This window comes from Vanessa tameamea, chromosome 18 (assembly GCF_037043105.1).
Source record: "Vanessa tameamea isolate UH-Manoa-2023 chromosome 18, ilVanTame1 primary haplotype, whole genome shotgun sequence".
Lineage (NCBI taxonomy): Eukaryota > Metazoa > Arthropoda > Insecta > Lepidoptera > Nymphalidae > Vanessa > Vanessa tameamea.
Window position 1 is genome coordinate 1,762,016 of NC_087326.1, and position 20,931 is coordinate 1,782,946.

The 20,931-nt window shown below is 32.5% G+C and overlaps 2 protein-coding genes and 2 non-coding genes across 6 annotated transcripts in view; 2 read left to right on the top strand and 2 right to left on the bottom strand.

Annotated features, from left to right (window-relative positions):
- Positions 1-1,819: 1,819 nt before the first annotated feature.
- On the bottom strand, positions 1,820-18,990 carry LOC113400994 (peroxisomal leader peptide-processing protease). Of its 2 annotated transcripts, none has more exons than XM_026640695.2 (11): positions 18,798-18,990; positions 7,482-7,841; positions 6,255-6,418; positions 6,040-6,143; positions 5,477-5,604; positions 4,721-4,887; positions 4,485-4,591; positions 4,185-4,353; positions 3,172-3,313; positions 2,815-2,978; positions 1,820-2,276 (listed from the first exon to the last, which is right to left on the bottom strand). In XM_026640695.2, exons 2-11 carry the CDS (start codon positions 7,832-7,834, stop codon positions 2,191-2,193), a joined length of 1,584 nt encoding a protein of 527 aa, XP_026496480.1. In that variant the 5' UTR covers positions 7,835-7,841; positions 18,798-18,990; the 3' UTR covers positions 1,820-2,190. The 2 variants fall into 2 exon arrangements, with proteins under 2 accessions (XP_026496480.1, XP_026496479.1); XM_026640694.2 differs by having other exon boundaries at positions 18,723-18,990.
- Positions 10,674-20,931, top strand: part of LOC113400998 (CHH-like protein) — a 70,535-nt gene continuing 60,277 nt past the window's right edge. The window contains exon 1 of one of the 2 annotated variants that reach the window (XM_026640700.2): positions 10,674-10,735. The gene's annotated coding sequence lies outside the window, so the exon portion shown is untranslated. Of the gene's footprint in view, positions 10,736-17,512; positions 17,977-20,931 lie in introns of those variants that run through there. The other variant, XM_064217623.1, reaches the window with a different exon arrangement.
- On the top strand, positions 11,049-11,121 carry Trnav-cac (transfer RNA valine (anticodon CAC)). Its single transcript has one exon. It is a non-coding gene; the product is annotated as a tRNA-Val (tRNA).
- On the bottom strand, positions 11,524-11,610 carry Trnay-gua (transfer RNA tyrosine (anticodon GUA)). Its single transcript is given in 2 exon segments — positions 11,524-11,559; positions 11,574-11,610. It is a non-coding gene; the product is annotated as a tRNA-Tyr (tRNA).

Below are 20,931 nucleotides of genomic sequence, written 5' to 3' on the forward strand. Positions count from 1 at the left end.
CTAATCTTAATAGTTAGACCAACCATAAATAAATCCTTTAATTTGTGATTTGTTTTTAATTTAGCTATCTAGATAATGGCAGATTAGATTTTCTCCGCGTCTTTTAATAGACAAATAACAATAAAAAATAAGCGTTTATTTAATTTGTGCATTCGTTGTAAGCATGCTATTAGTGTTATTTTTATGTTTCGAACATACTTTATCATGTAGATCTCAACAGGAAATTGGGAATATTACCGACACCAATACTAGTAATACAATTAACAATTTTGGTAACAGCAGTACTTGGGGTGGGTGGGATCCACCAAATAACGATCGTAGTTGGCTATATTGGATTGTTTTATGGGGTTCGAATAATTTTTCGAATGATAGCTCAGAAAAGGGGCGAGATCTAGAATCTGGATGGCCTCAATATTGGAGCAGTAAGTTTGCTAAATACGATGCTTTATTAACTGATTAACTGCTTATTGCCTAGCCGTAGTCCTGAAAATTGCCTCAGGATACAAGGTTGTATGATCTCTTAAAAATATATAATTGCTTCTCGATAGGAAAGTTAAAGCCACAGATATAATATGATATATGTATATATTTTAGCATTTTGGGAACTAAGCGTATGTTGATTACGTGGCTAGACGTGAATCATAACCGAATGCGGGTCCAAATCCGTCCAAGAGCCGTTCAGTTTTCATGAGTTTAAGTTGTTTGTAAGTTATCACGAGGAAACTTAAGTACATGTGAAATCGTTTCTAGACTGCAGTCTGCCACTTAAATATTTTTGTCAGAAAGAACCCAATATCTTTTTATCGGGTCGACCTGGAGCTTATATTTACCGGCACTTGACCTCTTGATAAAGGTAGTCAACATGCTCTACAACTATACTTTCCACACGTATAAATATTGCTGTATATATATTTTTAGATTTAGGAAAAGGGCACGATGGCGTACCTCCTCCCCCTTGGGCGTATGTACCATTAGCTTATGGCAAGCCACAGTTCTGTTTCTTACAACCGGCTAGGGGTGAATGTGATAAAGAATTAACAAGGTAATATACGTTTCATCTTTGGCATCAACAGTAAGTTATTATATTTCATATTCACAAGGAAATCTTTTTCAGCATTTTTATCTATTAAATTTTTTTTTATATTCGAAGGTTTAATATTAAATTGAAAGTAGAATATTTTTAGGAGCTCTATTGTCTATAGGCTAACATTTACTATGTTGCATCAACTTTGAGTACGTGGTTCCGAAAATATAAAAAAAACTGTAAAAGTAACGCAAAAAAAAATGGATTTCATGTATTCATGTTTGCTACGATGATTGATACGATGGTGTTCTTCATCGCCGAGCAATGATATATGAATATTATATGATAAGCACGTAAAACACTACGCAATTCTATTTTTAAATAGTTTTATTTTATAGATGGGGTTACAATCCTACTAAAAATGATTGTCAGTTATTTGAATACAGCGGCTGTGGTGGAAATGATAATAATTTTCGAGATAAAGAATCGTGCAAGGAGTCGTGTGTTTATATCCCTTCAACCGGCTGTGAAACTCAAGCGAAGATTAATTTCGAAGAAATGATGTATGATTGATATCAAAATTTCAATTTTATAACATTTATATGGCAACACATAAGTGTTTAAAAGACATGGTAAATTATATATAATTATATATAGACCGGAAGTGAAAGAATTAAAAAAAATATAATATCCGATCAATAACATTAGATACTTTAAATGACTAATAATTATTAACAAGATATTGATGCATTAGGCTGTATGAGTATTTTCCTATATAAAAAATAAAACAAAATGTTTATTAAAATAATTTATTCAAAAAGAGAAGAATGATACAAAATATACATTTCATAACAAAATTCCTTGACCAGCAATTTTAATGGTTAGAGAACTGGTAAGCAATTATCTATTTGATTTGCTCAAGTTTCTTATTAATGTTGGTAATTAAAATATCTTTGAAATTAAGATGCTGGATGAACATTTTTCTGTTGTCTGATAAACAATATTGAAGCTGTAACGTTTGTCACTTGAGCGAATCATATATTAATATTTTTCACCAGTTTCTTAGCCATAACACGACTTATATTTTATTTATTATATTCTTTAGCAACACTGAGTCCTGCACAAATGTAAATTAAATAATTAAAAATATATAAATTCACTATTATTTATATTTTCGACCGATAAGGCAGTAGTCTCCACTGTGATTGGATCATTTCTTTATTGTTTTCGATCGCGGACAGCTTTTTCACATCTGTAGCAAATCATATTAAAAAAAATGTAGTTGGTAGGTTATTTGATATTTGAGTGAGCTCCAAGGTTTTTGACCGGTCACCCTTAAATCTTTTGAATACTATCCACTTTTTTGTAATTCTCTACTAGATGGCGCTGTAGTATATCGACTTTCATACAGTTTAACTGATCACTACGGCACTCGTATATATGTTTCGCTAGTACATTCACAGCAATACAAATAACTTGATTTTACTTTTTTTTATGTTAAATATAGGACGGGCAAATGGGCATCCTATGGATGGTAAGTGGTCACCATCACCTATAGACATTGTCGACACAATAGACAAATAAAATGAAGGCCACCACTTTCGGAGCTAAAATGTTATGTACCTTGTGGCTGCAGTTACTAAACTTCAAACTGGAACAAAACAATACTAAGTATGTTCGGCGGTAAAATATCTGATAAATGGTTGATACCTACCCAGATGGGCTCACACAAAGCCCTCCTACCAAGTAAGATTTGTATTCCCTTGGAATGTCATTGCAAACATACGTACCCCTGTCGAGTATGAAGTGTTGCACGAGCCGAATAAAAGCCCGCGTGGGCACGGCCATGTTTATATAGGGGTAGCTGGCGCCCGTCTCCGTCTTCGCGTTGCTGACGATTGTCGCCAGCACCTCCACCTTCAGCTCCTTCGTAATGCGGAATATAGGTCCTCCACTGTGGAAGTTGTATTTGATTTTTACACGTCTTATATTAGTTTTACTTGTACGCAATTAAGAAAATCTGTATTTTGGCAAATCCACGAAGGCGATTCCAGTCTTGGCTTTCAAGATTTGTTTACATAATGACTTTACAATATATTTCATTACAGAATACGAGGCTAAGCAAGTAAAAGGAATTAAAATCTAACCTAAATCCTGATTGTACGCAGCACGAAGTTTGTATCATCGATGGTGACACGTTGTTGATGTGACCACTCGTGACTGTCGGCTTCAAGTCTTCTAGATTGTTCTCGTTGAAGTACGGATAGCCTGCTGCTAATACTGATTCACCTTAAATAATAGGAAAAAAATGGTCAAGTAGTCGTAAACTCTTTAAGATAACTTTTGATTAATATCCAAGTCCTAGATTATAATTATAATTACTAATTGGAGAATATTTTTCGAAAACCATATATTCTACCATATAGTCAAGCAGCAGTGCTGAGTGAGTCAGTTTACAGGCCCAAGAGATCTAACATCTTAGCTCCCAAGTTTAGTGCCGCATTGGCAATAGTTAAAAAAAATTCCGCGCTAATGTCTATGGTGGTGACCACTTACCATCAGGCGGCCCATTTGTCCGTCCACCTACGTATGTAGTAAAAAAAAATGCTGCGTTTTTTATTCCCTCATTCTCATTATCTGATGGGACGGTAATACAACATCAAATCATCGGAGAGAGTTCAGGAGCAGGATCAATAAACTTCTATGCTGCCTGATGTACAAGAGTATAAGTACTGCTTACTTCCATTCTCTGGGCTGAGAATTTATTGAGTGGAAAATCCAATGATATTTTACTTGCTCGACCAGGATTCCGAGACCTCGGCATCTGCAGTCAGCTCATGTATTATATAAATAAATAAATAAATAAATATTGGACAACATCACATACATTACTCTGATCCCAATGTAAGTAGCTAAAGCACTTGTGTTATGGAAATCAGAAGTAACGACGGTACCACAAACACCCAGACCCAAGACAACATAGAAAACTAATGAACTTTTTCTACATCGACTCGGCCGGGGATCGAACCCGGGACCTCGGAGTGGCGTACCCATGAAAACTGGTGTACACACTACTCGACCACGGAGGTCGTCAGCAGTATATGTGTCAACAGTTTGTAAGAATACATAATATACATTTTTTTTACAAAATATTTGTTACCTTTTTGGGCTGGTTTCTCGGCAAAAACTGCAGGCGTCAGATGTGTCCAGTAATCGGGGTTTGTGAAAAGCAAAGCCAGGTCGTACGCCTTGTCGTCTTTCGTCTTATATCTTACTATTGCGGTTTCTTTCACTTTTTGACAGTAGAGAGAAACTTTATAGGATGCATGCTGAAAATAGTTTTCAATTTATAAATAAAATATATTAGTGGCGTGTGTAATGTACATGTTTGACGATATGAGCACAGGTGAGCACGTGTTTAGTGTAGTGCGGTAATGAGGTGGCGTTGTGTGTTACGTACGTGTTTGACGACGTGCGCGCAGGTGAGCACGTGTCCCCGGCCGAGGTACACGCCGGCGCCCCACGCACTGCCGCAGCGCACCAACAACGTGCTGCGGTCTATGGCGTCTGTCACAAAATTTTATGGTTTATTGTGACAATATAAATATCAACAAAATATAGTAATACAAATTTCGGTGTGCGAATATAATGAACAGGTTTCTGTACGGATTCTGGAGGTGTAAGCGGTGTACTCACCGAGTATCCCGACATAGTGAGGGTCAGGAGGCGCGCGCGGCGGCGACGGCGGCGGCACGCGCAGCTTGGCGGCCAGCACGGCGCGCAGCGGCGCCGCCAGCGTCAGCCCCACCCACTCGCCGCGCCACCACGACACGCTGCACACCACCGCGCCCACCAGTCGAGCGCTGGCAAAGAGAACCGAGCGCATTTACACACCTTGTACCGCGCAATTCGCCAAAATGTTGCCATTTTCGACTTGTTGTTTCGCTTTCAAATATGTTTTGATTAAAATATGTGTTGGCAGTTTATTTAAGACAGGATAATCGATTATATTAGCGAGTCGCAAGTGCATTTTTATTTTAACTATAAAGCACCTACCTACTAAGTGTGTACCTACTTTCAAAAACATTTTAAATGTAACTGAATTATAGCAAGATGAATTTACCTGTTGACATATAACAACTATAAATACTAAAACTAGATCTTAGAACTAGGCGTTCTCCTAGAAAAGAGGAAAACCCTTGTTGATAGAAATGAACATGTGGGTATTCGCAGGCTGATACAACGTTTTACATCTTTTTTACTTCATTTTGGTATATGAGAGTCAAATTTTGCAACAGAATTTTAAACTTTCATCCAATCGGCTGAGCTAAAATTTTCCACATACTTTTAATGAAGCTGATAGTATAAATTAGTGTAGATTTTTTTTTTTAGAGGAGAAATTAAGTAGCAACTTCATTACATAATTAAATTGATCCTTCGAGCCGTACTTACGTTGGGCCTTCAGTGAATACGGGGCCCCCTTCAGAGCCGAGGGCTGTAGCAGCGTCTGTTAGGAGGAGAGACGGCCGTTTACCGACCACCCCACACACTGATCCGCGGGTCACTGCGTTTAGGAATACCTGGATCAATTATATAGTGTGATTTGAATAACGTAAATATTTTTCACTAATATTACTATGACATATATCAAGGAAACTTTTATTATTAATAACATTCGCTGACTATATATTCTCCTAAAAGAAAAACTTAAGAAAGACGCGTTGAGGCGTTTTTCTAGTGAGATCAAAAATAAATGCTAGTCACAAGAATAAGTACTCTGTGAGAAAAAAATGATTTTGAATTAAACGCTGCAATAACAACTATGTTAAAACAAAAACTTGAGAGATTTGTAGGTCTCTAAATTGTCTGTAGAAAAATCAGCGAAAGCATGTACCTGGCCAGACCCGGGATTTAAATGCGTGACCTCAGAGCCTGCATCTGAATAAACTAGTTAATATTTAAAACAAACACTCTAAACTTTATTTTCCACAATATTCCGTTAATTATAATCATACCTCACAACCAAATGGTGTTGAATGAACTTGAATGCTGGTTCCGCGATCTGGTGGCGCTTCGACCATGTCGAGTAGTTCTGACAGCGGCCTGAGGGTTTTTAGACCTGACAGAAATTTAAAAATAGGAATAATGTTTCTTTTAAGTACATTAGCACACGAAGTAAAACAATAAACTAAATAAAAATAACTACACAACTAGAAAAAATATGGCATACTTCGGTTATCACTCTCCAAGTCCACAAGGACAAACACAGACAGCAAAGCCTTCCCGAGCTGAGTTTGTTTCTCCACGTCGCCATCCCTGTGACCGATGGTCCAACTATATAAGATGTCGTCCACACATCTGTCTAAAACTGGGCATTGCCAGACGTGACATATTCTGAAAAAAGTCAATGACCCTTAAGTCGAAGAATGGCGAACCCTCGTCAGTTGTTGGGTTTCTGTCATTTATGAGCATGTCAATCTATGTAGTTTATAACAATTTATTAAAAGTGTTATTAATCAAAGTCAAAAAAATAAATAAATCAGTCTTTAAGTAAACATCCGCTAAACAATTTTTATGTGTTTTGTTTAACTTGGTGGTTAGGGCTTTAGGTAGAATTCTAGGGTGGATAAGCCCGTCTGGGTAGGTAGTACGTGCTCTTCAGACATTCAAATCAAATTAAAATATATTTTATTCAAGTAGGCTTTTACAAGCACTTTTAAATCGTCATTTTACAAACCGTATTCAGTGAAATCACCAACTATTTTACCGCCAAACAGCAATAGGCACTTAGTATTGTTGTGATCAGATTGGAAGGGTGAGTGAGTGAGCCAGTGAACCTACAGGCACAAGGGATGTAGCATCTTAGTTTCTCAGTTTGGCGGCTCAGAAATATTTCTTACAGCGCACATGGCTATGGGCGGTGGTGACCACTTAGTAAGCCTGTTAGTTTTTAATTAGATTTCTCGTAAATTTAATAAACATGGCGTTGGTGTTTCAATAAACAAGACATAATGTATGCTCCTATCCTGAAATTCAAATTTCAAGTCTCCACGAGTGAGATACGAAGTAAGTTTTAACAGAATAATACTGCAGCACTGAATATATCAGATAATTGATAAAAAATGACGTGCAGATACTAAAATAAGTTACTGTAGATTTGTTTATCAGAGGTACCTATTGAAACAACTACATAGTTTGTTAAATATATGCGAAAATTTCAAATTGTCATTTCTATCTCAGCACGAAATTTTCAGAAAACACAATAGATAGTGTGTTTGTATAGACTGACAAATTTCCATATACATTGACACTGTAAGAAATATTAACAATCAATGCACCACCAACCCTGAGTACAGAAATGTTATGTCTCTTGTGCGTATGGCTCATTCAACATTACTAAATATTACTGTTTCCGGTAGAAAGTGGATATATCTTAACAATAAAGATGATTCATTACCTTCCAGTCAGTACTCTGACTTGGTAACTACTGTGTTCAAAGTCGACCTCGTTGTCCAAACTCCTTTCCCTGCTGATTTTCTCAACCTTTTCATATACATTTGGAAACTTGGATTTTGTCTTTTCACACGTAACGTATATTTCTGGAAGGTTGTCATAGAACTCCTCGTTAAGGATAGGTTTGCCGCGAGCATACTTTATAACATTCGCTTGTTTCAATGGCGATAATATGGACCCATGCGTGAGGACCCATCGCTTGGAGAACTTTATGCCTGAGGCTGATACAGTGAGGATGTTCGCAAGTTCACCGTCTTCTGAATAGTTATAGGATACCATCACTCCCTCGACCCCCATTTTGATTCTGAAACATATGACAGGGATTTTAGGTACCTACAAAAATAAAGTCATATTTAAGTGTAACTAATTCCAAAATATTTTATTTAAGTAGTTTCTGACAAGCTATTGAATCATTATTAAACAAGATTAAACAAAACGTACAGCTTCTACCGATAGAAAACGACAGGAAACTTAGTTTTCCACAAAATAAATAACATCATTTTGTTGTTAAAAACACACGAAGGCGCATCTTCGCGCGTTACATTTTATAATGCATTAGTTTTCGCCCGCGGCTTCGCTCGCGTTTTAGGCATTGGTTGCCAGATATTATTCACACAATATTATATCTTATAAATTATAGGCTATGTGTTATTCTGATGTACACTTGTACATCAGTTTGTATGTGTGAATGTATGTATGGATGCATGCATGCATGCATGTATGTATGTATGTATGCATGTATGCATGTATGTATGTATGCATGTATGCATGTATGTATGTATGTATGTATGTATGCATGCATGTATGTATGTATGTATGTATGTATGTATGCATGCATGTATGTATGTATGTATGTATGTATGTATGTATGTATGTATGTATGTATGTATGTATGTATGTATGTATGTATGTATGTATGTATGTATGTATGTATGTATGTATGTATGTATGTATGTATGTATGTATGTATGTATGTATGTATGTATGTATGTATGTATGTATGTATGTATGTATGTATGTATGTATGTATGTATGTATGTATGTATGTATGTATGTATGTATGTATGTATGTATGTATGTATGTATGTATGTATGTATGTATGTATGTATGTATGTATGTATGTATGTATGTATGTATGTATGTATGTATGTATGTATGTATGTATGTATGTATGTATGTATGTATGTATGTATGTATGTATGTATGTATGTATGTATGTATGTATGTATGTATGTATGTATGTATGTATGTATGTATGTATGTATGTATGTATGTATGTATGTATGTATGTATGTATGTATGTATGTATGTATGTATGTATGTATGTATGTATGTATGTATGTATGTATGTATGTATGTATGTATGTTACTCTTTGACGCCAAAACTATTGAATGGATTTGGAGATTAATGAAACTATACAATATTATAGCTTTATATTTATACCATCCATACATACAAACTTTTGCCTTTATAATATTACCAAGATTAGAGAGGTGAGTAAAAAGTCATATTAGGTTACCTGTAATTGTTTATTTTATTAAAACCCCGATAGTTAAACTTTGAGGGGCGTGTCGCCGTGATTGAAAAGATCAAGAGTATATTAAGATGAATATTTAACACGACGTTTCTTGCGATAAATCTAATAAAACTTTGCAGTATCGTTCATCTCTGACCACGAAAGGTGTTATAAAACAATAAATCTTCTATAAATAAATCTGTTACAGTCGCTAGCAGTATTCCTGTATATAGTGTTAACGTACTGAGATGGTTAGAATACTTGCAAAGTTAAATAGGGAATTGTCCTCAATTGAATCATATGCCGTATCCATAAATATATATAAAAACTCCCGCTCGTCCGTGTTTGTGTACGTACGTGTATACGTGCACGTCGTATATTTTTGTATTATATATTTATGAGGATAAATATAGTTTATTGTGGGATGTTTCAGTTGAGGATATAGTTATTTTTTAAAATTATAAAGATATTAATTAATTAGTAAATTGTTACATAATGCTATATTTAAATCTAAACAATGCTTTGAGTCATAAGTATGATTTGCATCTCTGGTCGTTCGAATACCTACTTATAATATAACTTACATTAACTGTAAGTTTTAGCTTGACTTGTTTTGCAAAACGCAATTAATATAACTATTGTATAAAAAAGTTATTTAAAATTTATTAAGTCGTATTTTTAGTTATGAAAGAAGCTAAAGTACCTGCATATTGTATAAAAATTCTTTGTACATGGATGTACTATTTTAGAACATACCTATTACAAGAAATTTGTATTATAAACATAGTACCTTTGAATATTAATAAGTCTAGGTAGGCTGTCAAAGCTGAGAACGTGTCGAAAAAAATGGTCAAAATTTGACGACTAAGTACACGCACACTAGTAAAGTAGTATGACGTTTCGCGAGTGTCAAGCGTAACTGTCACGCACACAAAGATAATAAAGTTTGTCGGTTTATTTTAGTTCTTTTGTAGTGCGACACTCGATCTTGATAAATAAATAAACAAAACCAAGTACCTAAATATATAAATAAAAAAATGGACAGGCTTTAAAAATTTATCGAATTTAATTTAAATAGCGAAAATAAAAACTTTATGTTTATTTAAATAGTGTACGGTACTACTACGCTCGCATGCACTTCGTATCCAGTATATTTTTATTACAATTTTAATAATCGTTATATTTAAATAAATAGTCAATTCTCCAAAGCAATTACTATGACATGTAGTCTTTCATCTTCAAGATACTAATCATACACTCAAGATAAAAATATCTCTGAATTTATATTTGTACGATACATTGAAAATTTTCACATACATTGCGTTTTCACTTCCCACGTGTCTTTGAAAAAATCAAACATTACACTCATTGGATTACAAAATAGAGACAGTGATGTATGTCGGGGATATATCGTTATACTTCAAAGATGGTATGAAAATAGGGTGCGAGACCGATTACAAATTTGCGCCACATAAGCCACACCCTCAGGAGAAATGTAATGAGGTTTATTCAGCGGGTGGTCAATGAGACTGTAATTTGTTCTAGTATAAAAGATGGGTACACAATTCATGTTCAAACTTTACCGAAGCGCCATCGTCGAAGGCGCTGGTTCCCGCGCTTTTAATTTTTTTCCGAATTTTTCTGGTTTCGTTGCACTGCCAGCCATTTGCATCAGTAAAGGTATGTTTTGTGTGTATTATTATGTAAACGTGCAGTTTTACAACTTTTTACGAAAAATAAAGTTTTTAAATATTATTTAGATCAATATAACATTAAAATAAAAAATGGTTACTATAGAAATATTTTAAATTAACATGGTTTTTTTTTATTATTATTATACACGAGAACTAGACATTCGTAGATAATGTCGAAATATCGAGCTCTACTAAATAAAAATAAAAAACATGTTAAATATTCCGTTTCAAATACTTATAGTAATAAAATGGTTACTTGTTTGTTTGTTTTATTTCATTATTTCGTTACATTATGTCAAGTTTCCGTAGTGTAGCGGTTATCACGTGTGCTTCACACGCACAAGGCCCCCGGTTCGATCCCGGGCGGAAACAGATGATTATTTTATTATTATTTTTTTTTCGATTTTTATTTCATCATGTTAATTATTTGTTACTCTTATGTTATATTATTTACATAAGAATTATAAACATCAAGGCGTGAACTGTTCAAATAAAAATTAAAAATAGTTACCTACTGCATGTACAAATCACGACCGCGTGGACTGGTTTGTACAGTGGTTATAAAAACAAATGTTTAGATTCAGTATAGGAAGATAAATTAATGACGACCAAAAATCTTACAATTTCCAATAATTAGGAATTAAAAACTTATGTTTTTGATAGGTAAAAAAATTAAAATAAGTTTTATTTGCACGTTATTTTTATTAACTTGTTATAATGAATTTAAAAAAATCTATTATTAACTAAAAATCGAGGAAAACTAAAAATATATCCTCCTTCGAGCCGGATTTGAACCAGCGACCTATGGATAACTTTGTTATACGCTACAGTCCACCGCTCTACCAACTGAGCTATCGAAGGTTGTTAATTTAATACGAAATTATGAGTCGTTTTATTTTTGCAACTCTCATTTCTTTTATTTTAACTCAAGATACCTAAATTAATTAAAAATTCATTTGTGAAATAAAAATATATATTTTTTAAAACATTGACCATGATTAAAAAAATAAATGACTAAAAAAACCACACTTGTCTTGATTGATTATCAATCATTATGTGTTTTATTATTTAGGTATTTAATACGGTATGGTTTTAGGACATTTTTTAAAGTACGTTTAAACATTTGAATAAAAAACCTAATTGTGAACTACTCTGACTTAAAAAAAAAGTCAGTTTAGATGTTTTCAAAGATTTTTATATTTTACTAGAATAAAAAAGCTGGGAGCAACTTCACTCTATAAATTCAGTTTAAGTTATTCGAATCGGTCAAGGCCATATCAAGCTATCGATCAAACAAACGCGTCGAACTATTAACCTCCTGTTTATAAAAGATAAAGCCGTAAAAAAAAGTACAACACTTTTACAATCCCCGAGCTGATCAAAGGCTCTTATCATGAAGGGATTGCGGGAATTATATGGTTCATACCATCGTATGTTTATATGTAGTAATATATATAATAAAAACAAATTAGGCATACGAAAACCTTTCCAGCTTGGTCAGTTTTGAATACGTTTTCTTCACTCAATTAATAAAAATACTTTTTTTATCAATTGTCATGTCAAAGTGCAGTTAAATCGAGTATAGAACGTTATTTAATCTATATTTATTAAAACAGTTCAGTATAATTTTCACATCTGTTTGTCAAGGGATTTTCTTTTTGTTGTTTGGTTGCTAGTGTGTGTTTAAGCCTTATAAAGTAAAATTAAAATGTAAATATAAAAGCAAAAGTAAACTTTTTTATACACTATTATTTTCCTACACTAATAATAATTAATCGTACTTCGACTAACGAACACTAGTTAATACTAATAGGTATACTAAATATCATCTAAATTTAAATTTAAAAATATCCTTGACGGTTGTTAAAAATCTACCACCGCTTCAGAAATAAAATCTTTGGACCTGAGAAGAACCGACAAAAGAAACCAGTTTTTTTTTATTTCTAATTTATCAAATTATAAGTTTCCTTACAAAACTTTTTTTTTATTTGTCATAGCCTGGATTCGTCTAAAAATTAATATTCGATAAAAATCTAACTGAAAATAACAATAAAAAAATATGCCGCTTGATAGTAAAAATTGTTATGATTTTGGTATTTATTTGTAAGTAAAATGAACTCGACAAAAACAAAATAATTACCTATCCATAGACAATACTGATCGGACATTGACTTAAAAAAAAACTGAATATACCTACAATTAATATTTACGATTAACAATTAAGAGGTAATCAATTAAAATATTTAATATAAAGTAATTGTATTTACAAAATATATTATCTTTAACAAGTGTTTAAGTTAGAATTTACAAGCTAAATGACCGAGGTATGCTCTGAATATGCATTCTTTGTTTTAATTATCTGTTCACCGTTTAAGCCGTAAAAGAAATAAACTTGCTTTTTTTTTGAAATATTTTAATAAATATACCAATTTAAAAAAAAGACAAAATAAAAATTTATGTACAACAATATTTTTTGAGAATTCAAAAAAAATTGTTGATCTATCGAAATTGTTACAGAGCGTTTCTGAGAAAACGTATATATATATATACATAATTCTTCTGTATGTCTGTATGTCATTTCTGTCTTTTTGTGTGTGCTTTATTGGGTTCTTTTTATTTCACCCGTGCGAAGTATAGCAAAAAGTATTTGTATTTTATCTACAAGTAAGTCATCTTAATATAATATGATGAATCGATGAAGCCGTAACTTAAGTATTGCTTAAAAATAATTATAGTGTATATTAATTTAAGTTGATCTAAGCATTTAAAAACGTTCTTACAAACACAATAGTAAATTTAGTTAAGCACGAAGCGTAAAATCGTTTAATCTTATCATATAAATTATTTATTAACATAGGAAAATTTTATAAGACAATATATTACGCTGTGTAAACAGTTTATCTTGAAAAGTAATTAATTTGACGTTTCTCTGATTAAACGCTGCAGAAATTTGAAATTTATTATTGGATGAATATTTTCAAATGGTATTATAGAAAACACTAGCATCGCCCTCCATTTCGTTTGAGTAGACTTTCCATTTATAAGTATGTATGTATTCAATTCATCAGTAATAAAAATAAAAGTCAAAATATTCTTTCTTCAAATTGAAATTCACATAGGACTTTTAAATCGTTAAATTACAGAATTGAAATTAATATAAAGCTACCGGAAATTCTAGAAACTATTCGGAATGTTGATTCAATCGAGGGGAACCGGCAAGAAACTGAGCAACAATTTTTTTCCCCCAATTTTCCAATAGTAGGTTAAAGCACACTTTTATCATATATTCGGTCTTATACGAATTTAATTATAAGACGTATTAAAGTTAAGTTAAAAATTACCGTGGAATTATTATAGAAACGAATTAACCGCCATGTACCAGGAAGGATGTATTGACTTTACGAAATCAGAAGCTGGGTGTCATGAAACTAGGTGTAAATTAATATTGCGTATTATGAGTTTAATATAATAATCTTTTACATTAAAAACGGCCTAATAGTTTTTATTCTTGTACCTAGAGACCAATACGACATAGAGTATAATAATCAACAAATTAGAGGCACAAACGAAGACGTATAATTGAAATATTTTTCTGTGTACCAATATTCTATACTTTGTTTCGGATCATTCGAAATTTGAAATTTAATTTTAGATTACTTTAAAAGTGTTTCAGTGTGTTCAGCAAAAAAAAAATTAATAAACATATTATGAAGTTAGTAAGTATGGGTTCCAAGGTTGGCAGCACTAGTGTATGCAGATTAAAATTACATCTTAAAAGTATTTGTAGCCTATCTAATCAAAGTAGGGATAAAGATAAACAAACATTAGATTTTAGAATTGCTCATAGTTTGGCTATATTGTGCACTACTTAGAGTTTATGATTAATATATCTTTATTTATAATACGACACTATGACACTTTCGTTGACGTTTAAAACACCATTTTTTCGCAAATCCATAGTGAATATCATAGGTTAATCAAGCTCTCGACCAATGCTGTTTATTTGGCTTTTTTCCTGTTGTGGTTGGAATAGAGTATATATATTTCAATATTTACATATTTATCGTTACAAAAAAGTCTAGTAACAACTATAAAATTTAAATAAAGAGTTGTGAGGAAATATTAAAAAATAGATGTGAATGGATTATGGAACCCGAAGCAACAAGAAATAGTTAAATATACTCAATGGAATTGTTGCAAGCTCATTTTTTAAAAGAAAGCAAATATGGAAATCTATTTGTAAGTTAAAACGTCAAAATTCAACGTCGCGTATTCAAAGTATATTTATACCATCCAATTACGTTATAAGTAACTCAATAAAATTCAGTAAATGGCACGCGTCACTGTTTCATCAGAACGGCTATGACCTAAACCTAGATCTATGAACCTGAGTTTTATCAACATGGAACAATGTAGTAAAGCTATCATTACAAAATGTTTCAAAACAAATAAATATAAATCAGATCATTCAATCCGATAGCAAAGAAACAAATGGTGTCTTAAAATTTAAAAAAAAAAATCGTAATGATTAATACCTCTTTTTATATTAAACTCTTACTAATATTGACAAAGATAAATATGACATAACAGCGTTAAAATCAAAGATCGACAATTTTTGTTCCTAAATTGTAAATTACCAAAAGATTAACGTTACTCAATGTGTAAAGATATTTACAAATTATAGTCGTAGCTCGTTAAACAATTTAATTAGAATAAATGGATTCACTATACGCGAATGCGTTATGAAAATAAATTCGGTTGGGACCTTATCAAAGCTACGCTTAATCCGAAGGCTCGGAAAAGTCTTACATAACAATATAAATAATGAGCGAGCCAACAATTTTTCTTTGAAAGAAAAATATAATCATTCCTCTTGTAACTTTGGTATTAATTGAATAAAGAGAAAAGCCGTCAATAACATCTTATATTCAGAATTAAAATAAACTAATATGGATTCTTTAAAGTGACATTCTAAGATAATAATAAATTAAATAAAATGAATGCAAAATTGTGATTGGTGGAAAAAGGTGGTGTGATCGCGTCACCGTACGGTCGACTCACTTGACTGAAACCGTTACCTGTCGCTGGTTCACGGATTGGTTCACACTTGACATCGATATAGTATACCACGAAGCCGCTTCCCGATTTATTATCCCAAGAATATACATTTATGACTGTTATTTATTCAATAACTGGTCTCTAATGTTAGTGTTACCCGAACCACTCGCTAGTCTTTAGCATTTTTTCTTTAAAAAAAAAAAATATAGACCAATTAACCATATATGTTTGGAATTCGCCCAGTAGTCAAATAACAAAACTTCCAAGCTTACAGATGTTCGCATTCGACAGACTATTTTCATTCAATGTTTCCATAGACAAACATTTGAGAGACTCATTTCCTCAAAATGTAGGAATAAAGTTTGAGAATTCTATTTAAATTTAGGCGCTTCCCAAAGTTAAGTGGTGCTCCACTGAGTCTTTAAGAGTGACGATTACATACGGCCATGAGACTCGTTAAGCAGAAAATCCTGTGTAAAATTGCGTCCATAAGCCTTACGATGTTAGTCTCTTTAAAAAACTGACCCCCTATCCTGCACATCGAGTAATAGAGTACTATTGCGCTTGAAATAAACCAGATACATGCCTAAATTACAAGTCCATGTTTTAAGAAAATATACATATGTGCTAAATAAAATCAATATCATTTAATTCTGAGTCTACATCCACGGCACCGATCATAGCTTTCTTCCATGTCAGTCCATGTCGAAGAGTATTGAAATAATCTTGTATTAACCGCTTCCTGAGTAGCTATTATTGCTTTGGCTATAAATTGGTTTCGTTCCTTCACAGTTTATTTTAGTAACGTTCACGTTCTTCACGAGTTTTGCACGAGCCATTTTATTGTAAGATTGGTACTGTATTATCACCACTCGTAATTCAATTTACATATCCTTATCTAACCAGATGAAAGCGGAACAATGCAAATTCGGAACAGTGCATTTACAAAAATAGTGTTCCCAATATTTTTTCGTCAACTGATACACAACAAGAAAGAAGACCAAGCAAACGATTTATTCTGATATGTTGATTGTGATGTTGCCTGGAAATAATTCATAAAAACATTCAGGCATATCTAACTTCGAAACTCGATGGAAATAATAGAAAGGTGCACCAAAAGCAGAGACCACACATCTGTGGAGGTTCGAAAGATAAAATTATCACTTGACTATATATTGAACTACAGATATGGCTTATAAAGCATCAGACATGCGTTCTCTATGATTCCTGTGTGAAACAACGACGGAAATGACCGGCTTCAGAGCTTCGTTGGTACATAACTGTCCAATTGAGCAAACAAGCGTGAGTAATCCTGGATCCGGTCCCGTGACTTTATTAACTCAATCCCTTCGCAACAATCCTCCTAATTCAGAAACAGAAGTCGTCGATTAACAGGCGCAGTCATTAGTAATAACATTGATGTATTCATTTATGTTTTAATTTTGATACAATTAATGGATGTTCCGAGGTAGTTTAGTAGGTTGATTATTTGCTTACTATAAGTCATTAAACGTTTTGTCTCGAATGCCAGTAGGAATATTTAGACAAAACAATATTTATCACCCGAATTCTTAGTAAAGATCCGTTTATCGTTCTCGGCAATATAAGGAGACAGGCGTTACGATAAGCCCACGACAATACAATAATGGACGCTCTTTTGCCTAATGGACCGCATCCTGCAGTGTCAAAGCAGGTCCAGTCAATGTTAAGAGTCCGTTTCTTTCGCTCCTGTATCGTTCTGTAATACGTCCATTTCCAGAGAAACAAAAAAATCAACTTCGTTCGTTTCCTTCATCGTGTGTAATCACGTACGGCTTGATTGTTCACATCCTTGCGTGGGACTTTTCTTAAAGACGACGTTATTTCGACTGTAGCTTCGTTGCGAATGACGACCGACGCACGCCATCAGTTAACGATGCGTACGTGTGAATATCGAAAACATTAACGAAAATCGCTATTTCTTTAGAAAATATTTATTGTATCAAATGTGTTGAGGATGCAGTGTTGAAATTAAGGTGTACTTTCGAAGAGAATTGTCGTTGTTTGTATATTTCAACGGATATGCCTGCGCTTCGACGTCTGGCATCGAGTGTAAAGAAAAAGAAGTCACTTTCGCCGGCTCAGTCACTGAGTCAGTCGCACAGTTCCATTTACTTGATAACGTTTTAGGTAAGTGCGTTTTAGAACTCATTAGTGCAAAGTGGGGTATCCTTTATATTAATGAGCATTCTGGTTTGTTAACGTGGCCAGGTGTGTTGTTTTAATAGTCATAATGTGTTTTGAAGTACTTACAACTTAGTATTACTGCCGAGGTGAGTTATTTTATATTTACAACATTTTTAAATACCTACGTACGAGTTAAAATGATGTCGCATGGATTAGAAATCAAACTTATTTAATAAACTGAGTTTTATTGAATAAATTACAATAATATTACCAATGAATATAAAATAAAATGACCAATTCTTAAGAAAAATAGAATTTATCGATATTAATATCTATTGATTATCAGTATGCATTTAGTTATGCTATTATTAAAATGTAAAATAAACAAATGTCTACATCGTAATCTTAATTCTTAATACCTTTCTTATAAACCGAAACCCGTTCATTTTCGTTTTGTCATTAGTTTTAAACTTTCCGATAGAATAAGTGACCTGGCCTGGTGACCATAATAATTTCGCTCCTTATGGATTATATTTGAATCTCGCATGAACTAGTTTATTAATTATTAGCTGAACTTGTTAATCTAATCAGCAGAAGCTGCTTTAACTGGAAACTTAAATAGTCTCTGACCTTTATACATCGAAATAAATTTATGCATGATTGATATAATTATGAAAGTCAGATTAAAATTTAAACTAAATAAATTGTATTATTTGAGACGTATTTAAATTAAATTTATATTAACTTACCCTTATTGTTATTATTTTTATTTATTTGTTTACAATTTTAGGTTATGAATATTACCCACTTGTAAACAAACTCACTTCAAACTTAAAGTACGTATAGCACAGCACAAACCGTGGTTGAGACTAACGCTCTTGATAAGTTTACAATGGTTTACTACATTTTAATATTTTTAGCATACAACACAACAAGTCGTGCCTAATTCGACCTAACGCTATCAGCTGTTGAACTTTGATGTAAGTTTGCGATTTATGAAGTTAGAAGTTGTCTGAAGTTGGAACTAGTCGGTAAATTATATTATCTTTTCATTCATGTATCCATTCTGTTTGTTTTCTACCACTACGTGGTACAAGAGTTTCTCGCTAGATGGCGCTAAAATGTTATAAAGGTAATTTTAACTTTGGTATTAATTGAATGAAGAGAAAAGCCGTCATTAACATCTTATATTCAGAATTAAAATAAAGTAATATGGATTGTTTAAAGTAACATACAACAATAGATGGCGCTAAAATGTTATAAAGGTATTTTTTTTCCATTTTACATTTAAACTAACTACTTTAACTTCTCTAGGATTAACAAAACGCCTTCAATGTTTTTTGATAGCAAATATATTTTTATTTAACATAACTACACATACATACACTTGAACCAATGCTGTCTTAAATTACGAAACTTATCATCATCATCATCATCATCATCATCATTACATAGTATAAAACAAACCACTTACCGCTCTCTGTCCCTATGTATGATTAGATCCTTAAAATTACACAACGGATTTTGATGCGGTTTTTTTAATAGATAGATTGATTCAAGAGGAAGGTTTATATGTATAATACATGCACAATATAGTAGAGAAACACTCATTTTAAAGGTTTCCAAAGTGATGTCGTAAATAAACACATCTTTTGCGCTTACATTGCAAATGCTGGCTCAACCCTACGAGATAGATCAAAATAATGTACTACAGTATTGTACACCTTAAAAAGTTCTTCAAAAAGGTATATGTCTATCTCCTAGATAACCCACAATAAACATTTTTTTATCGTTTACCTTTTACGAGAAATAATGGCTTATTTTCGAAGCGATTTTAAGCAATACAGCATTGATCCTTATCCAAATAAGTACCATAATTACATTGTGCATTTAATATAGATCAATCTGGCCCTTACAGCACGTAATTTAAATTAATATTTTCGAAGATATTACAGATTTAAAACGCAGGGACATAGCGGTTTGTATTGTCTAACGATTGAAAAACTATGAACGTTGTAAGACATCCTGTAGTATATTTAGTGGCAGCATTGCACCCTTGCGAAGCCGGGAAGGGTCGCTAGTTGTATATATTTTTGACAGACTTGACGAAAAAAAACAATTTTTTTTTTAATCTCCGTTTCATTTAACTTTTACAGCAATATTTTTATAATAAACCGATAAAAGTTATATATAATAAGTTATAATGTTATAAGCAAATAAGTTATATTGATGAAGGAATTATACATTGTTACAAATATCATTTATTTTATTAAATGTATTCTTACTAATTTACATTTAATAATAATAATAAAAAAAATAGCAAAGTACCTAAATAAATTCGATCGTTATATATCACAAAAAGTAAATACTGCAATTAAAAATATAATCTACGGAATTGTTAAGGCGATTATTATTTTTTATTAGTCCTCGATTGTTTTTTAATTAAATATCGCGTCACGGTTATTTAGACATTGGGGTAAAATTTTCCATACCTTCTTCAATTTGTGATTGCTTTTACAAAATAATTGGTTTACTTTTATGGAAAATTTTACCAGTGGCCGATCATATAACCTTTTAATGTCGTAACGTTCACAACAATTTTAAATATATATTTATTACCTATGTAGGTACCTAATATGTGAAATATGTTTGTAGCCATAGAATAACTGATTTTTAAGTTTGATTATTAAATAAAATAAGGCAATTTGAAATACTAAAAATACATTAAGAAATAAGAATTGTGTTGTGAATCAACTTGAAATGAACAATTAGATTCGATGAACAAATTGAAATCTACGTATTGTACGCGACTATCTTGTTTATATGTTTAGAAAATAAATACTTAATGATTATACAATTGGTCATATGTAAATATACTTTATTGAGCGCCAAAAACGAGAAAAATTAATAGCAACGACCACGATAAAAAGTGGTTGATGCAAAATGTGGTCTCATTAC